The sequence below is a fragment of the Panthera uncia genome, assembly GCF_023721935.1.
Source record: "Panthera uncia isolate 11264 chromosome A3 unlocalized genomic scaffold, Puncia_PCG_1.0 HiC_scaffold_12, whole genome shotgun sequence".
NCBI lineage: Eukaryota > Metazoa > Chordata > Mammalia > Carnivora > Felidae > Panthera > Panthera uncia.
Window position 1 is genome coordinate 40,233,882 of NW_026057579.1, and position 20,993 is coordinate 40,254,874.

Consider the following 20,993-nt stretch of genomic DNA (forward strand, 5'->3'; position numbering starts at 1 on the left):
ATTTTATCTTTCTCCCTCTCTCTCTGCCCTCCCCTGCTCATGCGCTCTCTCTCTCTCTCTCTCTCTCTCTCTCTCTCTCTCAAAAAATAAATAAACGTAAAAAAACACAAACTAATATGAAAGTCAAACTAAAACATCCCTAAAAGAAACCATCGGAAAGTGTTTTTGTCACTTGGAAGTAAGCAAAGATATTTTTAGAGAAGATACAAAAAAGCACTTACCATAAAATTAAAAATTGTTATGTTGAATTTCATTAAAATTTAAAATTTCTCATTAAAAACTCTGTGAAGAAAAAATGAAAAGATAAGCCACGGACTTGGAGGAAACACCTACAATACATACACATCTGACAAAAAACTTGGTCCAGAATGAAGAACCACATAGCAATTAAGAGAGAGAGAAGGGCGCCTGGGTGGCTCAGTCGGTTAGGCATCTGACTTCGGCGCTGGTCATGATCTCATGGTTCGTGAGATCCAGCCCCGCGGCGGGCTCTGTGCTGACAGCTTAGGGCCTGGAACCTGCTTCGGATTCTGTGTCTCCCTCTCTCTCTGCCCCTCCCCCACTCACACCCTGTCTCTCTTTCCTTCAAAAATAAATAAACATTAAGAAAAAGAGAGAGAGAGAAACAACCTATATAAAACCAGCAGTTATATGGTTCCTGCGACAGATTTCATGGATAGTGCCTTTGGGACACTTTCTGAACTTCATGTTCCTTATCTGGGACAGATTCCCAGAACCAAAGGCAAGGAAGGGCTCTGGATCTGTGCAGGAGAGAATGAATCCACAGGGCCCTAGTCTCCAGCCGGCTCCTTCCCAGGCAATGAGCACGTCTGTCTTGGGAGTGAGGGCCTGGAGGGGGCGCCGGGCCAGGCTGAGGGCGGGAGGTGCATCCCGGACGCCTGCAGCCCCACGAAGACTGGGGGACAGGGGCACAGGGCCGCTCTCACCGGGGCGGGGCTTCGTCTCCCGGGCGGGGCTTCGCCCTGCGGCGGAGGCGCCCTCGGCCCCGCCTTCCCGCGCCGCTCTCCGATTGGCCGGCGCGGAGGGGCCCCCGGGGCATTGTGGGCCGCCGCGCTCCGCCGCCGCTTCGCCATGTCGGGCTCCCCCGTAAAGCGGCAGAGGATGGAGAGCGCGCTGGAGCAGCTCAAGCAGTTCACCACCGTGGTGGCCGACACGGGCGACTTCCACGGTGAGGCGCGCTGACTGGCCGTGCTGGGGGCGGGTGTTCGTGGACGCGGAGAGCCGGCGGGGCCCGGGGTGGGGGGGCGGGGGGGCGAGGCGGGCGGGGGAATCGGGGTCCGGGGGGGGGCGCGGGCCCGGGATCGGGGGGTCCCGAAGCGGGGAGGGCCGGTGCGGGTAGGGGAGGAGGGAGCGCGGGGGCTGAGGGGAGCGGGTGAAGAGCGCAGCAGGCTGGGGTGGGCAGGGGGCAACCTCCGAGCTGTTGGGAACCCCGGGAGGGCTTTCCGAGGCTTTATGCTGCGGAAGAGATTCAAGGAGGACCTGGAACCGGTTTCCACCTGGACCCCTTGCCCACGAGGTGCAGGTTTATTCGGCACAGGTTGACCTACTGAGCAGGAACTTGAGTCAGTTCTGGGCCCAGAAAGACCAGCTTTTTGCAATCTCCTGTTGCACATCTTCCCACCCCGCCGGGGACAGCCGTAGCCGCAGGTGACTGTCAGTGGCAGGGTGTCCCCCTGGGTGGACATCCACAGCCTGGGGCCGTGGCACTGCGTGGGTAAAGCTCAGTGCTCCTAGGAAAGCAAAGGTTGTCCTGCTGTTAAAATTTAGATTTTCCGGAGTTAGACTTGTGCTCACCGGGGAGAACCAGGGACACACAGACGGGTGGAGGGAAGGGCGATACCGTTAATCCCTAGCGCTCCGTGCCCAGCCTAACAAACAAGATTTTCAGGAAAATTGTGAAACGCTCATGGGATGAGTGTTGTGGGGCACACAATACAGAGTGACTTCCTTTCTTTTCTGCTTTCTCATGGTGGCTTGACAAACAGGCCTTAATTCCTCTTTGGCAACTCTGAGTAAGAGGGTTGTTTATCTAGGAGAGTGAACGCGCACATTTGGCTGCCCCCTTTTTTTTTTTTTTTTAATGTTTATTTATTTATTTTTGAGAGAGAGAGAAAATGTGGGGGAGCAGAGAGAGTGAGCGACACAAAATCCGAAGCAGGCTCCACAGTGTCAGCCCAGAGCCTGACACGGGGCTGGAACTCCCGAACCGTGATATCACCACCTGAGCTGAAATCAAGATTTGGGCACTTATTGAATGAACCTGCTTGGAATTCTCTGTCTCCTCAAGAATAATAAAAAAAAAAAAAAAAAGAAAGAAAGAAAGAAATATCTAGGGGTGCCTGGGGGGTTCAGGCAGTTAAGTGTCCAACTTTGGCTCAGGTCATGATCCCGCAGTTTGTGAGTTCGAGCCCCGCGTCGGGCTCTCTGCTGACAGGTTGGAGCCTGGAGCCTGCTAGGGATTCTGGGTCTCCCTCTCTCTCTGCCCCTCCCCTGCTCATGCTCTGTCTGTCTCAAAAATGAATAAACATTAACAATTAAAACAAAATCTAAACCCAAGTGTTGACATATTTTTTTAATGTTTATTTATTTTTGAGAGAGAGAGAGAAAGCACAAGTAGGGGAAGGGCAGAGAGAGAGGGAGACACAGAATCCAAAGGAGGCCCCAGGCTCCGCACTGTTAGCACACAGCCTGATGCGGGGCTCGAACCCACGAACTGTGAGATCATGACCTGAGCTGAAGTCAGATGCTTAACCACTGAGCCACCCAAGTGCCCATCATTTTTTATTTTGAACAAATGTGCATTAGTTAATAACGTATATCCATAAACATTACATAGTTGTCAATTGAGTATCCGGTTTTGTGGTCATTTTGTGAAGTGACCTTGGCAGGAGTTGGGCGTGGGGTGGGTCATACACCTCTTTGAAAATACAGTCAAAGCCATGGATGCTCTTTACTGAACAATGCCCCTGCCCCCCAGTTTCACATTCGGTTTAAGTCCCCTGGACCCTGAAGCCCACATGTTGACTCAAGATAATTATTGGTTTTGTTCTTAAGTTTGCTGAAAGTCAGGCTTCTCAAGACCTAATTTTATGTAACAAAAGGCACCATTTCAGTGCATTCCTCCGTGGATTTTGACACACCTGCATAAACACCACCCCAGAGCACTTCTTATTATTTTGAAATATAGACTCCCAGGAAGTTGTGAAATTAGCCCATAGAATCCCATGTATACTTCGCCCGCTGTCCGCCAGAGGTGACATTATATGTGACCGTGGGTGTGCTGTTAGAAGCAGGAACTTGGTGCCAGCACGGTGGCAGGCGTGGCTCAGTGTTCACCAGCTTGAAACCTGAAAGGGGGTGGGGAGCAGCACTGCCCACAGTGAGTGATAACACACGTAGACTCTTGTGCCCCCGGACAGTTAGAACACAGACGTCCCTTGGGCCCCTGAGAGCTGCCCCCCTTCCCCGTTCCTGGAAGCCCCCAATCCGTTCTCCGTCTCTGTACTCTTGCCATCAAAGGGCACTTTGAAAATACTACTTTTCAGTCACGCAGTCAGTTTACCGCCCCAGCTAACCCTCCAGAGGTGAACAGCATGATGCAGGGGGCGGTGGGGCGGGGTGGGGGGTGGGCGGTGGTGGCGGTGGCTGTCGGCCGGCCCTGCTCGTCCACACTCTGCCCTGACAGTGTCGGGTCGGTGAGGCTCCGGGTTCAGCCTCCTTGGTCTCTCCTCGTTCCTGGCTTGGTTACTAAGAACAAGCTAGGGTGAAAAAAGAAAGGAGAGTGGAACGAAGGCAAGTGGTCTTGAATGTAAACGCGTGCTGTCACTCGCTGACTTGCCCGCGTGCCTGCTGGCCCCGGTGTGGCAGCAGGAAGTGCCTTTCCAGCTTCTTCCAGCGCCTCCCGGCCTCCCTTGCGCCTCAGCGGTGAACCAGCCCTCACAGGAGCACATTTCTATTTGATCTCTGGCCTTAATCTTGGTTGTTGTTTTGTTATTGTGCAAACCGCCACCCCTTGCCCAGCCTTCCGGGACAGGGAAGGAATGTGTGCGAAGTGCGACTCTGTGTCCATGTCTGGGGGACTCGTGGAGGACTGGGGAGGGGGGAGGAGCGAGCACCCCACCGACTCTCCTACTCTCCTTGATCTTTTCCCTAGCCATCGATGAGTACAAGCCCCAGGACGCCACCACCAACCCCTCCCTGATCCTGGCCGCGGCACAGATGCCCGCCTACGAGGGGCTGCTGGACGAGGCCATCGCCTATGGCAAGAAGCTGGGCGGGTGAGCTCAGGGCCCCAACCGCATCTTAGTTCTTGAGCCTCTTAGACTCTGGAAGCTGGGTTTTTTATGTTTGTTTTTATCAACTTTCTCAGAGTGTAATTTACATGGAGGAAACTGCAGCCATAGGAAGTGTCCGGTTCAATGAATGTCGTTTACCGGAGCGTGTACCCTCTGTAAACTCCCCAGTTAAGGCGCAGCACCCCGAAAGTCCCTCCCTCCCCTCTTGTGGCAAGTCTCCCGGCCCCGGCAATCACCGACCTGCCTTCTGTCATTTTATTATCTCTTAACAGCTTTACTAGAGAAAGACTCGCCAAGCGCACAGCTCCGTGTGTTCTGATAAATGTATTCAGTGGTGCAGCCGTCCCCACAATCCGGTCCTGGAGTACGTGAACCTCCTAGAACGTTCCCTGGTGCCCATCTACCATCTGTCCCTGTTCCTCCCCCTCCACGTACCCCTTCCTGATGTCACTTTAAGTTTTCATCAGGGTGACCGTGCACAGCCGAGGGAGTACCTGGGGGACGCGCGGGTCGGGGCGGCGTGCGGGCGTGGTGTGTGCCCTGCCCTCCACCAGGGACGGCCCCCGCCTCAGCCAGCTGCCTGTCCCTTCTCTTGCTCTTTCACCTCGCTGTGTCCCCAAGGCCTCGGTGCTTCTGGCATTGGGTGACCGGGTGGTGCTCTTAGCGATCCCTGTGTCCAGCCACCCCACGGGCCCTCGCCCGCAATGCACGGGCTGGAGATTTTCCCGTGTGCGCCGGGCTGGCGAGGACCCCCGGACGGGGGGCCGTCTTGGAAACCACTGCGCTCTGCACTCGCCTGCCCAGGCCACTGCAAGGGGACGGAGGAGGTTATTTTCGTCAGGTGCCACAAGGTGCAGGGACTCCGTTTGGAACGATGGAAGTTCTGCAGGCAGACGGTAGCGTTGGCCCGAGCTGAGCTCTTAGACGCGGTCACGGTGGTGACTGTTACGCTGTGTGTGTTTTACCATAGTTCAGGGGGGAAAAGTGTGTGTTGTTTTCTTGGGGTTTTCTGGTTTAAGAGAAGGAAGACGAGGGGCGCCTGGCGGGGGGTTAGTCGGTTAAGCATCCGACTCCTGATTTCAGCTCAGGTGGTGATCTCATGGTTCTTGAGATCAAGCCCCGCGTAGGGCTCTGTGCTGACCGTGCGGAGCCTGCTTGAGATTCTCTCTGTGCCCCTCCCCCCGTTCCTGCTCTCTCTCTTTCTCTCTCTCAAAATACATAAATAAACATTAGAAAAAGAGGGAGAAGATGAGGGAAAGGAATTTGTTTTGTAGAATCCCGTGCCCTTAAAACTAACAAGCTTTTGACCTAATTTTTTCCCTTGAATTTTAGTTCACAGGAGGAACAGATTAAAAATGCTATGGATAAGCTTTTTGTGTTGTTCGGAGCAGAAATATTGAAGAAGGTTCCGGGCCGTGTATCCACAGAAGTGGATGCCAGGTGAGGATTCGGGTGGACGGGCTCGGGGGTCCGTAGACCCGCGTGGCGCCGCAGCCTCGCTCGGTGAGGAGCGCGGGGTGGTGCCCCCTGTCCAGCGACTGGTGTCCAGCCTGTGTTCTGCGTAGGCCCCTGGAGGGGTGTGAGGGTGAGCCGGGCTCCAGGCTGGTCCTTCTCGGTGGGTGTCGTGAGGCGAGGCCGCTCCTTGTTGTCCTAGGTTGTCCTTCGACAAGGACGCCATGGTGGCCCGTGCCAGGCGCCTCATCGAGCTCTACCAGGAGGCCGGGATCGGCAAGGACCAGGTCCTTATAAAGCTGTCGTCCACCTGGGAAGGGATTCAGGCCGGAAAGTAAGTACCCCTGCGAGGGGGCTTCTGCAGCAGGTTCCCGGGTGGGCGCCGCGTGGGGGGCCCTCCTCCCGGTGGCGGGGTGCGGGGTGGCCGCGTCCAGAGAGGCGCGAGGCCTGTGTGAGGCCCCAGGCTCCCGTCCTCCCGCCGGCACCACCTGTAAAGAGCCGACTGGTTGTCCTCCCAGGTGTGCTGAGCTGCCCCGAGCGGTCCCTGCCCGGAGGCCACTGACACCTGAGCCTCCGTGCCAGCGAGGGCATCTCACGCACGATGGGATGTGGGTTTTCTGGGCCCCTTAACACCTGCGGCCACTCACCCACTTTCTGTCTCTCTGGCTTTGCCTGTTCCACGTGTCTCACGTCAACAGAATCACAGAACACGTGACCTTTTGTGTCTGGCTTCCCTCACGTGGCAGGTGTCGAGGTTCACGCAAGTGGCAGCGTGTGTCCGGGCTGTGTCCCTGTTAAGGCTAATGCTCCCTTGTATCTACACCGCATTTTGTGTGTCCGCCTTTGGGGCCGTCACGGGTGATGCTGCCTTGAACGTCCGTGTCCAGGTTTGGGCATGTGGCGTACGTCTTGGGGACACGCTCATGGGGGTAGGGTTGCCACGTCGTGCCGCCCCTCAGCGCGGTCCTGGCCGTGTCCCACTGGCTGTGCCGTCTGCGGCCATAGTTTTTCCTCCTTTACTTTGATACTTGTCATTTCTGTCAGCAGTGTTTGGAAAATCTTTTGAGAACCCTAGAAATTATTCTTGACCCCGAGTCAGTTGGTCCCGCTCACCACATCCCTTTCCCGAGCCCTCCGCGGCTCGTTGCTCCCGCAAGTGTCCCGAGTCCTTGGGCAGCACGGCCAGGCCGGAAAGAAAGCGCCATTAACATGGACACGTACAGGCAGCTGCACATCCCAGGGTCCTGGGCACCGCCTCCGACACTCACTCGTGCAGACAGACTGAGATCCGGGTCAGGATGGGGCTGAGATGTGTCCCAGCCACTTCTGTTTTGTTTTGTTTTGTTTTAATGTTTTTATTTATTCTTGAGACAGAGACAGAGCACAAGCGGGGGAGGGGCAGAGAGAGAGAGAGAGAGGGAGACACAGAATCCGAAGCAGGCTCCAGGCTGTCCGCATAGAGCCTGACGTGGGGCTCGAACCCACAAACCACGAGATCATCACCTGGGCCAGTCAGACCCGGAACCGACTGAGCTAGCGAGGTGCCCCGTGTCCGAGCCGCTTCTGAGGCCACATCCGCATGGTGCCACGAGGTTGCAAACCTCCCCGAGCAGCATGGTCAGCACGTGGGCGCCTGGGCTAAGTAAGCGGAGCCCGGGGCCGTGCCCGATGGCAGGTGGCGCGCCGCACGCAAGGCTGGGCGGCGCCCGTGCGCAGTCCTCGTGGTCGCTGGAAACTTGCTGTGCAGACGGAGCCCCGTCCAGATCAGACCAGAGTCCTCTTGAGGATTAGCTGCGTCGACTGTGTCTTTCGCTGCCAAATCGGGCTTGTTTCTTCTGCACTCTCTTTCACCATCTCAGGGTTAGATGGAACAGTCCTGTCCTTCGTGAGTCCCCTGCTCAGGGACTGTTTCCCCACAGTGTCTGTCTCCTGTCTCACACTTTGATAAAGCCACCTTCCCAGAGCGCCCCACCGGCCGCTTCCGAAAACACCTCCACTTAGGTCGGACCCGCGCAGCGGCCGGGTGTCATCGAGGTGGTGGTCGTAGGAGGGCCTGGCCTCGAGCGCGGCACCTCCTGTGGGCCGGCCTGAGCTGCGGGTGCCCGCGCCGGGAACACGTATGGCTGTGCCATGCACGAGACGTGGTAGAGGCTGGCCGCCCACCGCCGCCCAGTCCTCGCTCTCCGCAGCCATACTTCTCGAACGCTGCCATGGAGGCCACTTGGAAGCTGTCCCTTGGGGTAGAAATGTGCCTAGAGGGGCCTGAGCACAGGCTCGGCCGTCCCAGCTCACTCCGCAGCGCGTGGCAGAGTGGGCATTGCCGTATCTCAGGGGTCAACCCCAGCACGTCCTGGTGGGTGGTGACGCAGGGAGGCTGCAGGATGCGGGGAGGGGGTGGGGGACAGAGGGCGGGACGGTACCGTGGTCAGGTGAGTCCGCGGGGTCTGGCCCCGGCCAGCTCTGGGAGGTGGCGTGGGACTGGGGTCCCAGGTGCAGATGTGCGTGTCTGGGCCGGGAGGCCCACTGTGGCTCCCAGGGGGCCTGTCTTGCCTTTTCTCTCTGTTTTGAAATGTGGGTTTGACGAAAATCCCAGTCACCCATCACCCACTGGCCAGGGAGAGCCCGGGTGACTGTGGCAGATGTGGGTGCCGTGGGGGGGGGAGGGGCCGCCCCGATCCCGCCTGTCCCCTGAGTGAATCGCGAGCCTCTTTCCAGGTCCCGCGGGGTCCTGCGCGGGTTCCTGGGGCCCCCCCGGCCTGGCTCACCCCGCCCTGTCCCCTCAGGGAGCTGGAAGAGCAGCACGGCATCCACTGCAACATGACGCTGCTCTTCTCCTTTGCCCAGGCCGTGGCCTGCGCCGAGGCGGGGGTGACGCTCATCTCCCCCTTCGTGGGGCGCATCCTCGACTGGCACGTGGCCAACACAGACAAGAAGGCCTACGAGCCCCTGGAGGACCCCGGTGAGGGGCGCGGCGGGGCGCAGTGTTGGGGGGTGGCGGCTCTGGGCGGCGCTGTCGGCGGGGAGGCCGCTCAGGAACCCGGTGTGTGTCACCGCAGGAGTGAAGAGCGTCACCAAGATCTACAACTACTACAAGAAGTTTGGCTACAAGACCATCGTCATGGGCGCCTCCTTCCGCAACACCGGCGAGATCAAGGCGCTGGCGGGCTGTGACTTCCTCACCATCTCGCCCAAGCTGCTGGGGGAGCTGCTCAAGGACAACAGCAAGCTGGCACCCATGCTGTCGGCCAAGGCGGGTAAGGCCGCCTCACCCTGGTCACCGCGGGGCGGGTGCAGCCCGGGGGCGCGGACCGCGTCCCGCCTGTGTCTGGAGCCCAAGGGCCTGGGGCCTGAGGGGGGCACGGGGGGGGGGCGCAGAAGGCCCTGGGTGATGCCCGTGCTCCCAGCCCAGGCGAGCGACCTGGAGAAGGTGCACCTGGATGAGAAGGCCTTCCGCTGGCTGCACAACGAAGACCAGATGGCCGTGGAGAAGCTCTCGGACGGCATCCGCAAGTTTGCCGCCGACGCCGTGAAGCTGGAGCGGGTGCTGATGGTGAGCGCCCCCGGGCTCGAGCCGGGCAGGGCCGGGGCCTCCCCTGGGGACTCGGGGGTGTCGGCTCCTCTGGCGGCCCCGGCAGAGGGGCCGCTTCCTTCCGGTCCCCAAGGCCTTTCCTGGCACCTGTCACGCTTTTCCCTCTCCCTCCCTAGGAACGCATGTTCGGCGCAGAGAACGGAAAGTAGCCCTGAGTAGTGCCCGAGGCCGGAGGTGCCGGAGGCCGGAGCGCGGATCTGCACCACCTGAGGGGGCGAGTGATAGGCCTGGCGATGAATGAATTGAATTGTGCATTTTTTACCGGTTGGAGCCCGGATGGATCCTAGATTCTGTGTCAAATTTTGCCTAACTCATTAAAGCGATCACTTTTCTTGTGCTCCGTTCCCGACTCGCCGCAGCCCTCCTCCCAGCACCGCGGCCCCCGCCTTTGGCTACAACCGGAGTCCAGCCGGGGTGATGCAGTTACAGGCCCTCCCCTGGGCCTGGAGCCTGTGCCGAGTGCGGCTGGAGCCAGGGGGCGGGAGCACCCAGGGGCATCCCTGCTGCTTTGGTTCCCATGTGGGTGCCGCCCAGGGGGACGGTTGGGTATGTGCCGGCTGTTACCTCCGAGCCCCGAGTGTCCAGCGTGGCGTGGCTTCGAATGGACACGTCTACTGGCGCACCACCTACTACACCGGGAAGGGCTTGTTGGGGGCAGTGACGGGGGCCCCCGGGGTAGCCCCTCTGTCCCACCAGAAGAGGCACAGGAGGCTGGGCGAGGCTGCCCAGAAGAGGTCACGTTAGGGTCACAGGCTACCCATCTGCCCTCCAGGTAGGGAGGGTTCCAGCTGACAATTCTGGGTCTGTGCAGGTGAAGACGGGGGTCAGGGACAGACCTGAGACACAGCCCTGGGTCCCACTAAGGGCCAGCAGGGAGGCCAGTGCCCCCTTCTCCCTGGGAGCGCCCACCAAGTGCACAAAGCTGTTCCCCACAGCTTTCTAGAGATGCCCAGGCCCCCCCCCAACTTTCTGCTGGGGCCAGAGCATCAGGGCGTGGTGTTGGTTCCAGAATGGCCACCTTGCCAAGGGTGGGCTTCTGGGCACAGGGCCCACGGTGGGCTGCATCACCTCAGGTACACGAGCCTGGCCCCAGCTGGCCCAGCCTCTGCTGAGAACCACCTTAGGGTGTGCAGGGAGCAGGCAGGTCACAGCAGGGGGGGGCTGCTGGGTGTCTGACTGGCGGCTTTGTACCTGAGGCTCATCGAGGCCTCGGCTGACAGGCAGGCTGGGGCCAGGCCTTCCTCTCCAAGCTGGTCAACAGGCTGCACCCTAGGACTTGGAATCTGCCCCCGATCCCGACCCCGGGCCTCGGGTCTGTGTGACCGGGTACGATCAACACGCATTGAGCCCACCCACTCACCCACATGTACGGGCTGGTGACATTAGTACTTAGACCCTGCAGACCACGGAGCTCCGAAACGCCGCCCCCACCCCGAAAGGTTTCCTGTTCCTTCGACCCAGCCTCCCACCCACAGTCCATGGGTTCAAGCCCCGTGCCAGGCGCTGTGCTGATGGCATGGAACCTGCTTAGAGTCTGTCTCCCTCTTTCTCTGCACCTTCCCCATTCGCACTCACTCTCAAAATAAACTTAAAAAAAACCACACGGGTCGTGGAAACTACAATTTGTTTTACGTTTGTTACTGTGACTAATGCTGCTACAGACGCTTACGCGTTGTTCCCGTAGGTCATTTCCCGCAGGCGGACGTCAGGGTCTGTTTTAAAGCCCTAGGCATGTGGGGGCATCCCAGAGCAGCAGGCCGCCCACACCCACACCCTGCCCCTTCCGGGGGGGCCCGCATTTCTCGAAGCCTGGAGGCACCCCCAGCCCCACACCCTGACCTGGCAAAGCCAGGGCCGAGCCACAGCGGCTGCCCGGGAAGCGGCTGTGTGGGGCGCTCGGCAGGGCCCGCCGGCACCTTGATCTGACACTCAGAAGCAAAACCATCACTAGCTCTCTGTAGATGGTACAGATGATACCCACGAGGCGTGATCTTTGAGAAACCTGCGGTGATCCGTGCAGGCAGAGTAGGACCAAGGCCCCTGGGTGCGGGTGGCCAGCCCGCAGTGGGCACAGAGCAGGGCCACAGCGGTGTCAGGAGCTCCTGGTCCAGTGCTCCCAGCAAACACCCGAAGCGGAGGGGGCGTGCGAGCATCTCAGAGTGATCTGCGGCACTGGAAGGAGCGGCCTGAGACCCAGGGATGCCTTGCTTCCTTGCTCCTCCTTTGTTCCAAGGGGCTGGGTGCAGAGCTGGGCCCAGACGGGGAGGGGCCGGCGGAAGGTGGGACCCACAAGAAGGCCCGGGCGGCTCCTGGAGGTCCCACCGTGGGCCGCAGCCTGGGCCAGGCACCCCGAGGAGACCACAGGGTGATCCGGACGCACCGGGAAGGGGCCTCCCCAGCAAAGGCCTGCGGGGTCCTGGATGGTGCGGACCGACCGCCGCCCCAGACCCAGGTCGGCCACACGCACAGCCTCCCGCCCGGTAGGGCCTGTGCCGCTGTCACTTCTACTCACAAGCAGAGGTGCAGCTGCAAGCCTGGAGGCCGCCCGGCAGCAGCGCCGTGGGCCAGCAGTACCGCTCTGAAGACGCACATTTCCCTCAGGAGCGTGGTGACACCTGCCCCTAGGTCCACCCTGGCCTGGCGCAGTGCCGCCATCACAATCCGAAACCACACACCAGGCAAGGATTACAATTAGGGCGGCTCCTTCAGCACCCGCCGGTCCGGGGGCGTTCTGGGGGCCGGGAGCTAGCACAGCCCCCCAACACCCACAGCGGTGGAGGCAGCAGCCTAGGCACCGTCACCACACAAGATGGGATCCCGGTGCCCTGGCGAGGCTCAGCCTGGGCGGACGGGGACAGGCAAGGGCGAGAGACCCGGCGCCCAGGAAGACCAGGGGGCGCCGAGACCCCACACCAGGACCCCACGGCTGACTCAGACCCGCTCTGCGCATTACGCTCCCTTGGAATTCTCAGAGACCACCTATCGGCCCTCAGCTCTCCCTCTGCTCCAAAGAAAACGCCCCTCAGGGCTCAGTCCCGGAGGCCCCCAACAATCCCACAGGGTCGGGCAGGGGCCGGGAAAGTCGCTCTCAGGGGCGGTGGCGGAGGCAGGGTCCCCGGAGGCCTGAGGTGGCAGCGTCCACTGGCAGGCTGGCTGGCTCCGCGGGAAGCCATGTCACTTCCTGCAGGACAGGTCAGGTCAGGGGTCAGGCTCCGGCAAAGGGCCTGCCAGGAGCCAGGAGCCCACACCCCCCTGCCCCACGGCCCCTCACCGGCTGCCGCACAGGAAGAGGAGATTCTGCACAGCTGGGACGGTGGAGCTGGCGTTCTGGCCCGTGACGAGGTGGCGGTCCAGCACCACGTGCACAGCGTCAGGCTCGCTGGCTGCAGGGGCCCCAAGAGCGTGGCCTCAGGCAGTGCCCGCGCCAGGCTCGCCCCCCTCTCCCCTCGCAGGGGCCTGGGGAGGACTTGGCCTGGGCCTCCCCCAGGGCTCAGCCGCAGCTGCGGCCCCCGGCCCCCACCCAGCTCACCACTGAAGCTGGCGCCCGCGTCCTTCACGAAGTCCTCCACGATGAGGGGCAGGCGGGCAAAGCCAGGCGCCCTGACGAGCTCGTACACAGAGGGCTGCGGAGGGAGGGGGGAGGGGGTTCCCACCCCGGGGTCAGGAAGGTCCAAATCAAGCAGGGACACCGGGGCTGGGGCTGTGCGCCGCTGCTCCAGGGGGTCCGCCCTCCCGCCGCAGGTGCTCAGACAACAAAACCATCGGGCCGCCCCTCCACGGCCCCAGGGCGCATGAGCCAGTGAAGGAGCTGGGCTGGGCGAGCAGCCTCAGGGCTGAGACCCTCGGTAGCAACGGTAGCAACGGGCAGAGTCCAGGGACAGGGTGGTGGGTACAGCCACCCCAGGGCCGCGGGGGCACACAGTGAGATGCCCCTGCGGCTCTCCCCCCTCCCAACCTCAGCCGCACCACTGGCCAGGCCGGTCCCATGCAGACCCAAGTGGTCGGGCCGCAGTCCTCGAGGTCTGGACCCTCCCTCCAGTCTCCTGTCTGACCAGGCCCTCTCCCTCACTCCTGGACACGAAAGGTGCCGTGCACTTGACAAGGACAAAAGCAAGGTCTTGACCTGACCCCTGCTCCTTCCCCGGCATCCCAAAGTCACCCCCCCACCACACACACACACACACACACACACACACACACACACACACACACACTAAGAGCCCCACCCTGTGCTCCCCTCCCCTCGTCCAGAGCCTGTGCCTGTGCCCTGGGGCCATCTCGGAGGGCAGCAGGGGAGGGGTGAGGAGGAGCAAGCAAGCAGCACCACTGCCTGGGGCCGGAAACCCATGATCCTGGGCTGGGCACATGACTGTCACCCTTGCCAGAGGACAGTCCCCGTGCTTCCAAGCACGTATGCGGGCCTCTGAAGCCTTCTCCGGCTTGGGACCTGGGACCCTCCCTTGCACCGCACTCACCCCCGTGACGCTGTAGCCCTGGAACACCCACGACCGGTCCTCATTGGTGGCGCAGCAGAGGGCGGCGACGCCGTGACCAACAGCGCAGATGGGCTCTGGAAGCAGGGGCGGGGCCTGAGGCCGACACCCGCCGGGGCCCCTGCCCCTCTCCCCACACCTCCCAGCTCAGAGCTCCCTCCACCTATGGGGCGCGACGGGCCCAGTGACCAAACCACAGGTGGGGGAAGCTGGAGCGCATTCCCACGGTGGCAGCGGCGGCCGGGAACGACCGCTCTCTGTCCAGACCACACTGGACACAGGCGGCCCTGTTCCCACTGACAAAGGTCGCTGTGTGGAGCCCTGGGTTTCTGTCTGTTGGTCCCTAATGAGCATCCTGTCCCCATCCCTGTCAGGTCTGGGCAGCGTGCCACATCTCCACAGAACAGCCTTTCTCCTCGCCCTGCTGGCCTCCAGCCCTGAACCCCGTGACGAACAAAGCCGGCAGGTCGCCCACCCGCCTCAGAGCGAGTTGGGGGAAACAGCCACCAGCCCCCACGGAGGCCAGGAAGAGGTCACACACAGGGGGAGCGACCGAGGGGCACGTGGTGGGGGGCACAGGGAGGGGCGCCCCACCGCGTGTGTGTGCACCTGTGCGTGCAAACACGTGCGCCCTCATGGTCAGTCAGAGGCTCTCTGCGTCTGCCCTGTCTGCCCCCCCAAACCATCCCCACTGGCCTCTCCCGGCCGTTGGTGCCGCCCCACGCACATCCCCAGTCCCAGGGGTCACCTACTGCTCTCTGAGCGGAAGTGCTGGAGGATGCGGGCCAGGGACCCGCTGCTGGCCAGGTCGGCCAGGGCCCCGGGACAGCTGGGAATCAGGAGGGCGTGGTACCGGGCACCTGGGGGGAGACCACGGCAGTTCGGTCACAGACAGCGAGGACGCGGGCGGCTCGGTCATGGCGCTCCGCGGCAAGTGCGTCAGAAACAGAAGCAAGGGAGCACTCTGGAGGCCACGAACCCCCCCGGGATCCCGCACCTCGAGCCCCCAAGGTTCTGGCCCCCGGGGCCCCTCACCATCAATGGACTCCAGCTTGGCGGGACTCGCGTAGGCCTTGAGGCGGAAATCCTGCACCCAGCGGGCGTTGCTGTCGTTAACGTCCACGAAGTCTATGGTCCTCCCCTGCAGGAGCACCGAGAGGCAGACACCCCACTGTCGGTTCACAGGGACTTCAGAGGCTGACGAGAGCTCGGGGACAAAGGCACCGACAGCCCAGCCCCTCACCCCTCCTCGCCGCACCCCCCCAGCCACCCCTTGCTGGCCCTCGTCTCCCACCCATAAGGTGGCAGCAACTGTCCCACTGGGGACGACAACGGAAACATGCCAAGTGACAGACACTCGAGGCATCGCTGTGACCCCTAAAGCCCACGCCACAGAAAACTGGAGAACCGGTGAAGGTCCATACCACCCTCGCGCACGTGTGCAGGCGCTGACCTACGACAAAAGGTCTCCCGCACCACAGTGGGGCCAGAGCTTGACGATGCCACCAAGGTCCGAGTCCTCAGCCCGGCCACCTCTCTCGGGGTCACGTCAACCTGAGGCTCCCTGCTCCTCCCTGAGACAAACAGCACTCCCCCGGCCTCACCCCCAAAAAGGTAGGAGCCCGTCCGTGCGTCTGGCTGGACTCACCCCAGGGGTGGCCACCTGCAGGTTGAAGGCGGCGCCAGCCAACGTGAAGCAGTGCAGGAAGGACTGGGCGGACACACCTGCAAGGTGAACACGGCTCTCAAAAGGCCACGAGGCTCTGGGGGCAGCACGAGGGGCAGCAGGGCACACACTCCCAGCTCCAGCCTGGAGTCTTCTCCTGGTCCCCCACCCCAATGGAGGACCCCCTCTCACAGCACCAGCCCACAGGTCCCGCCCCCAAAGGACAGGCTGTCTCCCTGGCCTGACTACTAAAGGCCTTTCAGAAGGCAAACCCAAGTGCAAACCCAAGGGCATCGACTGAGCCCACCCCCCACTCCCCCTACATTCAGCCAGGGAGAGGCAACACTGAGCAAGCCCTATGTCCTGGGGGGTGGGCAAAGGTCAGCGGGACCCTCTTCACTCCCCTCGGGCAGGCCTCGCCCTCACTGAAGGACACTTGGCTCCCGGACCCTGCCCCCATCCCCAGTGCTGCTTACAGCCCTCTTCTGTCCACGTCTGGCCCACAAGATTCCTGGCTGCTGGGGCTGGAGCTATCTGCTTCTAAACAGGATTGGTGTGCACCCTTCCACCTTTACCCCAATCCCCGACCCCACCCCTAAACCTCTTCTCTATCTTTATTCGTCCTTTTGTACTAATACGTATCGAGCAGAGTGCACGCGCTGAGCAAAGACAGTACCCACAAATCATCCCCCAGACTTTGCCTGATTGTGCTCTCAGTTCCTTGAACACTGCTTCACCCCAAGGCCTCCTCAAGGGACTCTGGCCGGAACCCTCATCCTGCCTACAGTGCCTCGTGGCCTGGTCAGAGCTGTGCCCCCACCCCACGTCCTCAACATCCCTTCCGCACCGCACAGCCAAGCTGGCCCAACGCCTCCTCACCCTCATCCACTCCAACCAGCCACCTTTGGTTGTACCCCCCAACCTGCCACTCCAGGACCGACCCCGTTCCCCGTGGCTCCTCCCACCCTCAGTGTGGGCACAGCGTTCAGGGCCCCTGGGGCTCAGCACACAGTGACTCCACGACCTGCAATCCTCTCCCTCACCCTCTTGCGCCTCTAGAATACAAGGAGACCAGGCTCCAGAGCCAGACCCCAGGTCCCAACCCTGGGTCGCCACCTCCCCCACCACGTGACCAAGGGCTCATCACTTCCCTCCGACAAAGGAAGCACAGATGCTCGGTACAGCCAGCTGCCTCCCCGCCCGTCGGTTCGTTCCTTCCCTGCTGGCCCTGAGCGAGAATCTGCACGGAATCGCAGACCCACCAGCCCCGCTGTCCTGCTCGAGCCCCACGCCGGCCCCTCCTGGTGCCTTCACCACCTGGCGGGTCTGAGGGTTCTCTGCCCCCGCACATTTCCGGCCCCCAGAACCAAACTTCTCCAACCCCTCACCCTCCTGGGTGTGCGCAGAGCCAGCCAGCAGACAGGTGGGCACAGGCTCATGACCCACCTGCTCCGGAAGGCCCCGGCCCCCGGGCCTGCCGCCCCGCCCACCCGGCCCCTCAGAAACCCCCCGCCCCTCCCCACACTGAGGCCTGCCCGCCCCCGAGGCGGCACCTGCGGGCGCCAGCCCGGGACCCGCTCTCTTCCCACAGAAACGCCGGGGCGCGGGGCCCCCCTGCGGTCAGCCAGCGCCCCCGCGCCCGGGACACTGGCGACGCTCCCTCTCCACGGCGGGGCTTCCACCTGCCTCCCCGCCGGCGCCGCTGGGCGCCCGCCCGCCCTCGCGAGCCTCACCCTCGGCGGCGCCGCTGGCCACCAGCAGGCAGGCGGGCCGGCTCTGCAGCCGCTCGGACGCCATGGGTTCGGCCGGGGCCGGTGCGGCCTGCGCGTGCGTGAAGTGTACGTGCGTGTGTGCGCGCGCGGTCCGGGATCGCCGGTCACGTGTCGCGGCGCTTCGCTACGGGGCCAATGCGGCGCCAGGCTCACGCGCCGTGCCTCCTCCCTCCGGCCCCGCCCCCCAGCGCGCGTCAGGGGCGGAGTCCGCCCCGTGCGACTGCGCCCTAGGCCCGAGCCCCCTCAAGCTCCGTGAGCGGGGCGGAGGGCGTCCGGGGGCTCAGACCTCGGCCCCAGAGCGCGGGCTGACTTCCCGGCGGGACGCCTCAGCGGCCCCGAGCACACCCCTGGCCCGGCCCCTGGACACAGTCAGGAGCACGGTGCCTCCCTCGTCCCTTGGGGCAGGAGCGTGAACCGGGAGAGAAGACCCCTGCCTGTGGACGGAGGTCTGCGCTCCGTGGACGTGGGTCCCTCCCTGTGGACGAAGACCCCTCCCTGTACATCAAGGTCTCTCCTCGTTGATGGAGGTCCCTCCCTGTAGGCGAAGGTGTTTCCCCCCCCCCCCCGCAGCGGACCAGGGTCCCTTCCCGTGGATGATGGTCGCTGCCTCGTGGATTTGGACATTTAATACTTGGTCACTGAGACTGAAGACATAACGTGGAATGCCAGGGGCAAAGCGCCCTGCCCAGTGGGGCTCATGTCTTGGGGGTGAGGGCTGGGATATGGATTCATAGAAGGTGACATTCGTTTGTTAGTGAGAAGAGCAGTGGAGTGGGCAGGCTAACGGGGAGAGGGGGTGGGGGCCGGGGTGGGAGCTCAGATGGGTAATAGGGGGGCACATCTGAGGAGCTGGATGAACCGCTCACCTGGGGCACGGAGGGTGGGCCTGGTGAGGGCAGGGTGGGAGTCTGGAGGCCAGGGAGGGGTGTGCAGGTGTCCACGGAAGCAGGGGCAGGATGGATGGGTTCTGCCTCACCAGGATGGTTGTGGGGAGACAGAGGTATCCAGGGTCACTGGGGCTCAATGAGTCCCTGGAGGAACGTGGGTATCATTTCCTGAGATGCTTCAGGGTGCTGAGTTTGGTAAGGAAATCTAGGATGTTGTTTGGCCAAGCTGCATTTGGAGCAGTGTTTCCATAGATGGTCTAGGAGGCAGTCGGATGGGCCATCAGCAGATTCCTGGGTGTTCTCTAAGGCCTGGGCTGGAGAGCAGGGAAGGGCTTGGGCGCAAGCTGATAGTTAAGAGAAGCAGCTTCACCCTTTGGCCCCACAGGCCACCTCCAGGACCCCCTGCTTCCAGGGTGGAGGGGCGGACAGCAGGGTTCCCCCAAGGTCCTGCCAGCCTCTGCCCTGAGTAGGGAAACCTTGGTCATGGGTAAGAAATGCCAGAGTGGGTGAGTCTAGGCCAAGGTGCATCTCCTGGGCACGCCTCCTCCACCGCCCCTGGCTCTGTCCTCTGCCCGGCTAAGCCCCACACTCCCAGGAGTCCTGACTAGCAGTGACACAGTCAGGACCTCAACCCCTGCAGGACCCTCCCTCCAGAGTGAAGCAGGAGCTAGGGCCTCCTGGCGCTGGCAGGGCCTCAGGACAGGTGACAGGGGACAGGAGCCGTGTTGGGTGGGTGAGGGACTTTGGATGGAAACCAACAGGACTAAGGTCAGACCACAAGCTAGGCCTAGCCACATGAAGAGCTTCCCCGCCATGCACACTCGTGGGACCCAGGGGCTGGAGATGCCAGGCTTCAGCAGGGACCACGGGATCCTCCTGCTGGCACTGTCCCCCCCACCCCCCACCACCACCCCAGGGCAGCCCTAGCACCTACCTCCTCCTGCATCACAGGCTCATTAAGCCACTTTGGTCATCTCCATCGCTAACAGGATGGAAAAGGAAGCCTGGCTGTGACACCGTGCAGCAAGGCTGTTGTATGCATGTGTGTGCACCAGCGTGCGCCCCACTGCACACCCAGGCCCTTGCACGATGCCTGCCGGCTGAACCCACCCACCCCAGCAGGCGGAGCACACCTAGTCCACGTCCCCTGTATGTGCGCTCTTGCTCTCGCACGTGTGCATGACCCTGACCCCAGTCCAGGGCGGCGTGCTTGGGCCCCTCAGCGGCTCCCAGCACAGGCACCTGTAAGGGTCTGGGTCCCCTGTGGCATGTGGAGTTGAGGTGGGCAGCCTGCACAGGGACAGGTGTGCTGATATGGGGCCTTGCCAACCAGGAGCCTCATTCCGGGTCTGGCAGCAGCCTGCCACTCGGTATGTGTCCCTGTGGACAGTAAGGACCTGGACAGGATGATGCCCGAGGCCCCGTCATGGTGACTGGGGTGAGCCCGAGGTGGGGGTGCCCCCCAGGTGGGCTTGTGGTCTCTTGCCCTCTGCACACACCCAGCTGTGCTGGCTCATCTGCCTACTTCCTGAGTGGGTTCCCATTCCAGTGGGTCAGCCCCCCTGCCCCTTAGACCCCCTCACCTCCAGCAGGCGAGGAGAGGGTGCTACTCAGGTCCTGCTTTGGGTGTGATTGGGGCTGCTGCAGAGGGAAAGACTGGCAGGTAACCCTTCCTCCCAGGGGTGGAGCACAGGAGGGCCTTGGCGGACCAGACGGGTCTGCAGCCAGTGGCCCACATCTGGATGACTGTCTCCTGGGAAGGATCCAGGCCCAAGAGGAAGGGCCTCCCCCTCTAGGGCCCCGTGGAGGGGGCACCTCCCATTTCCATCCTGCTGAGCCTCTTCCCTAGGCCTTTGCCCAGAGTCACACATAAGGTCTCGGGGTATGGGGCTCATGGGCGTGGAGTTCTGGGGCATCGTCTACAAGCTCTTTGGGAACCTCGTCCTCCAATAGTGACTGCTCAGGTGGGGCAGGTAAGGCTGGAGGGGTGCTTGGGGACTGAGCACAGAGGCTCTGCTGGAGGTGTAGGGATGCCCTTGAACCCGGGGTTTTGCTTTTTGTTCAGGGATCCTGAAACACAAGGTGCAGGGATCACATGACCTGTCGTCACGCGCCAGGAAAAGGTTTTGTTGTTTCGTTCCTGTCCATGGAAATTGCCCCAGATGGAGGAAGGGTGGGTGCGTGAGGAGCCATTCCTGGAGGACCTTCCAGCAGGCGGGCTGACCGATGCCTCAGGACCCCCAGTCTCCCCTCCTTCCTTCCTTAGCAACTTCCTCATTCTCAGAGTATGTCTGAGCCTTGTCCTGGGTGCCTTTGCACCAGCTAGGCCTCCCTTTGAAATGCTAGAGTTCCTCCTTGTCTGTCAGACTCCTAACTGTCCCTCAAAGCCCATGGGCACCAGATGCACTGTTTGCCCAGCACTCCCCTCCTGAGAACACCCTCCAAACTTACAAGCCCCCCTCGCCCTCCACCCCCATTAGCTCAGCCCAACCACTGGGTGGACCTCAGGAGACTTGGGACTGGCCTCTCTCTCAGGGCCGGTGTGTCATGGGCAGCCCTGCCGGCCAGGCCGCCTGCCAGGTGACTCATGTCTCTGGCCCCAGATGCACCCCTCTTCCCAGCTGGGCTTGGACCCCTCAGCTCCTGGTTTTTCTTTGGCTGAGGCTGGGCCGGGTGGGGTCTGGAGACTTAGACCCCAGGCACTTGTGAGTCCTGTAGGCCCTGAACCAGACAGCAGGGGGTGGCAAATGGCAGCCCCTAGGGCATGGGGGGCTGCTGAGGCCAGGGCAGTGGGCTGGGAGCACAGGATCCCTTCACC

At 62.1% G+C, this 20,993-nt stretch overlaps 2 protein-coding genes across 5 annotated transcripts; one reads left to right on the top strand and one right to left on the bottom strand.

The window, feature by feature from the left end:
- The first annotated feature begins 1,045 nt into the window (after positions 1-1,045).
- On the top strand, positions 1,046-9,688 carry TALDO1 (transaldolase 1). Its single transcript, XM_049652683.1, has 8 exons — positions 1,046-1,189; positions 4,175-4,298; positions 5,649-5,756; positions 5,971-6,102; positions 8,552-8,727; positions 8,825-9,022; positions 9,173-9,318; positions 9,474-9,688. The coding sequence occupies exons 1-8, from the start codon at positions 1,093-1,095 to the stop codon at positions 9,504-9,506; spliced, it is 1,014 nt and encodes a 337-aa protein (XP_049508640.1). The 5' UTR covers positions 1,046-1,092; the 3' UTR covers positions 9,507-9,688.
- GATD1 (glutamine amidotransferase class 1 domain containing 1) lies at positions 8,878-17,384 on the bottom strand. 4 transcript variants are annotated; one of them, XM_049652684.1, is made up of 8 exons: positions 17,250-17,383; positions 15,455-15,561; positions 14,886-14,991; positions 14,603-14,710; positions 13,833-13,927; positions 12,887-12,980; positions 12,629-12,740; positions 8,878-12,538 (listed from the first exon to the last, which is right to left on the bottom strand). In XM_049652684.1, the coding sequence occupies exons 1-8, from the start codon at positions 17,311-17,313 to the stop codon at positions 12,532-12,534; spliced, it is 693 nt and encodes a 230-aa protein (XP_049508641.1). In that variant the 5' UTR covers positions 17,314-17,383; the 3' UTR covers positions 8,878-12,531. The 4 variants fall into 4 exon arrangements, with proteins under 4 accessions (XP_049508641.1, XP_049508643.1, XP_049508642.1 ...); XM_049652686.1 differs by having other exon boundaries at positions 15,499-15,575; positions 17,250-17,381; XM_049652685.1 differs by lacking the exon at positions 8,878-12,538 and having other exon boundaries at positions 12,625-12,740; positions 17,250-17,384.
- Between the last annotated feature and the right edge of the window lie 3,609 nt (positions 17,385-20,993).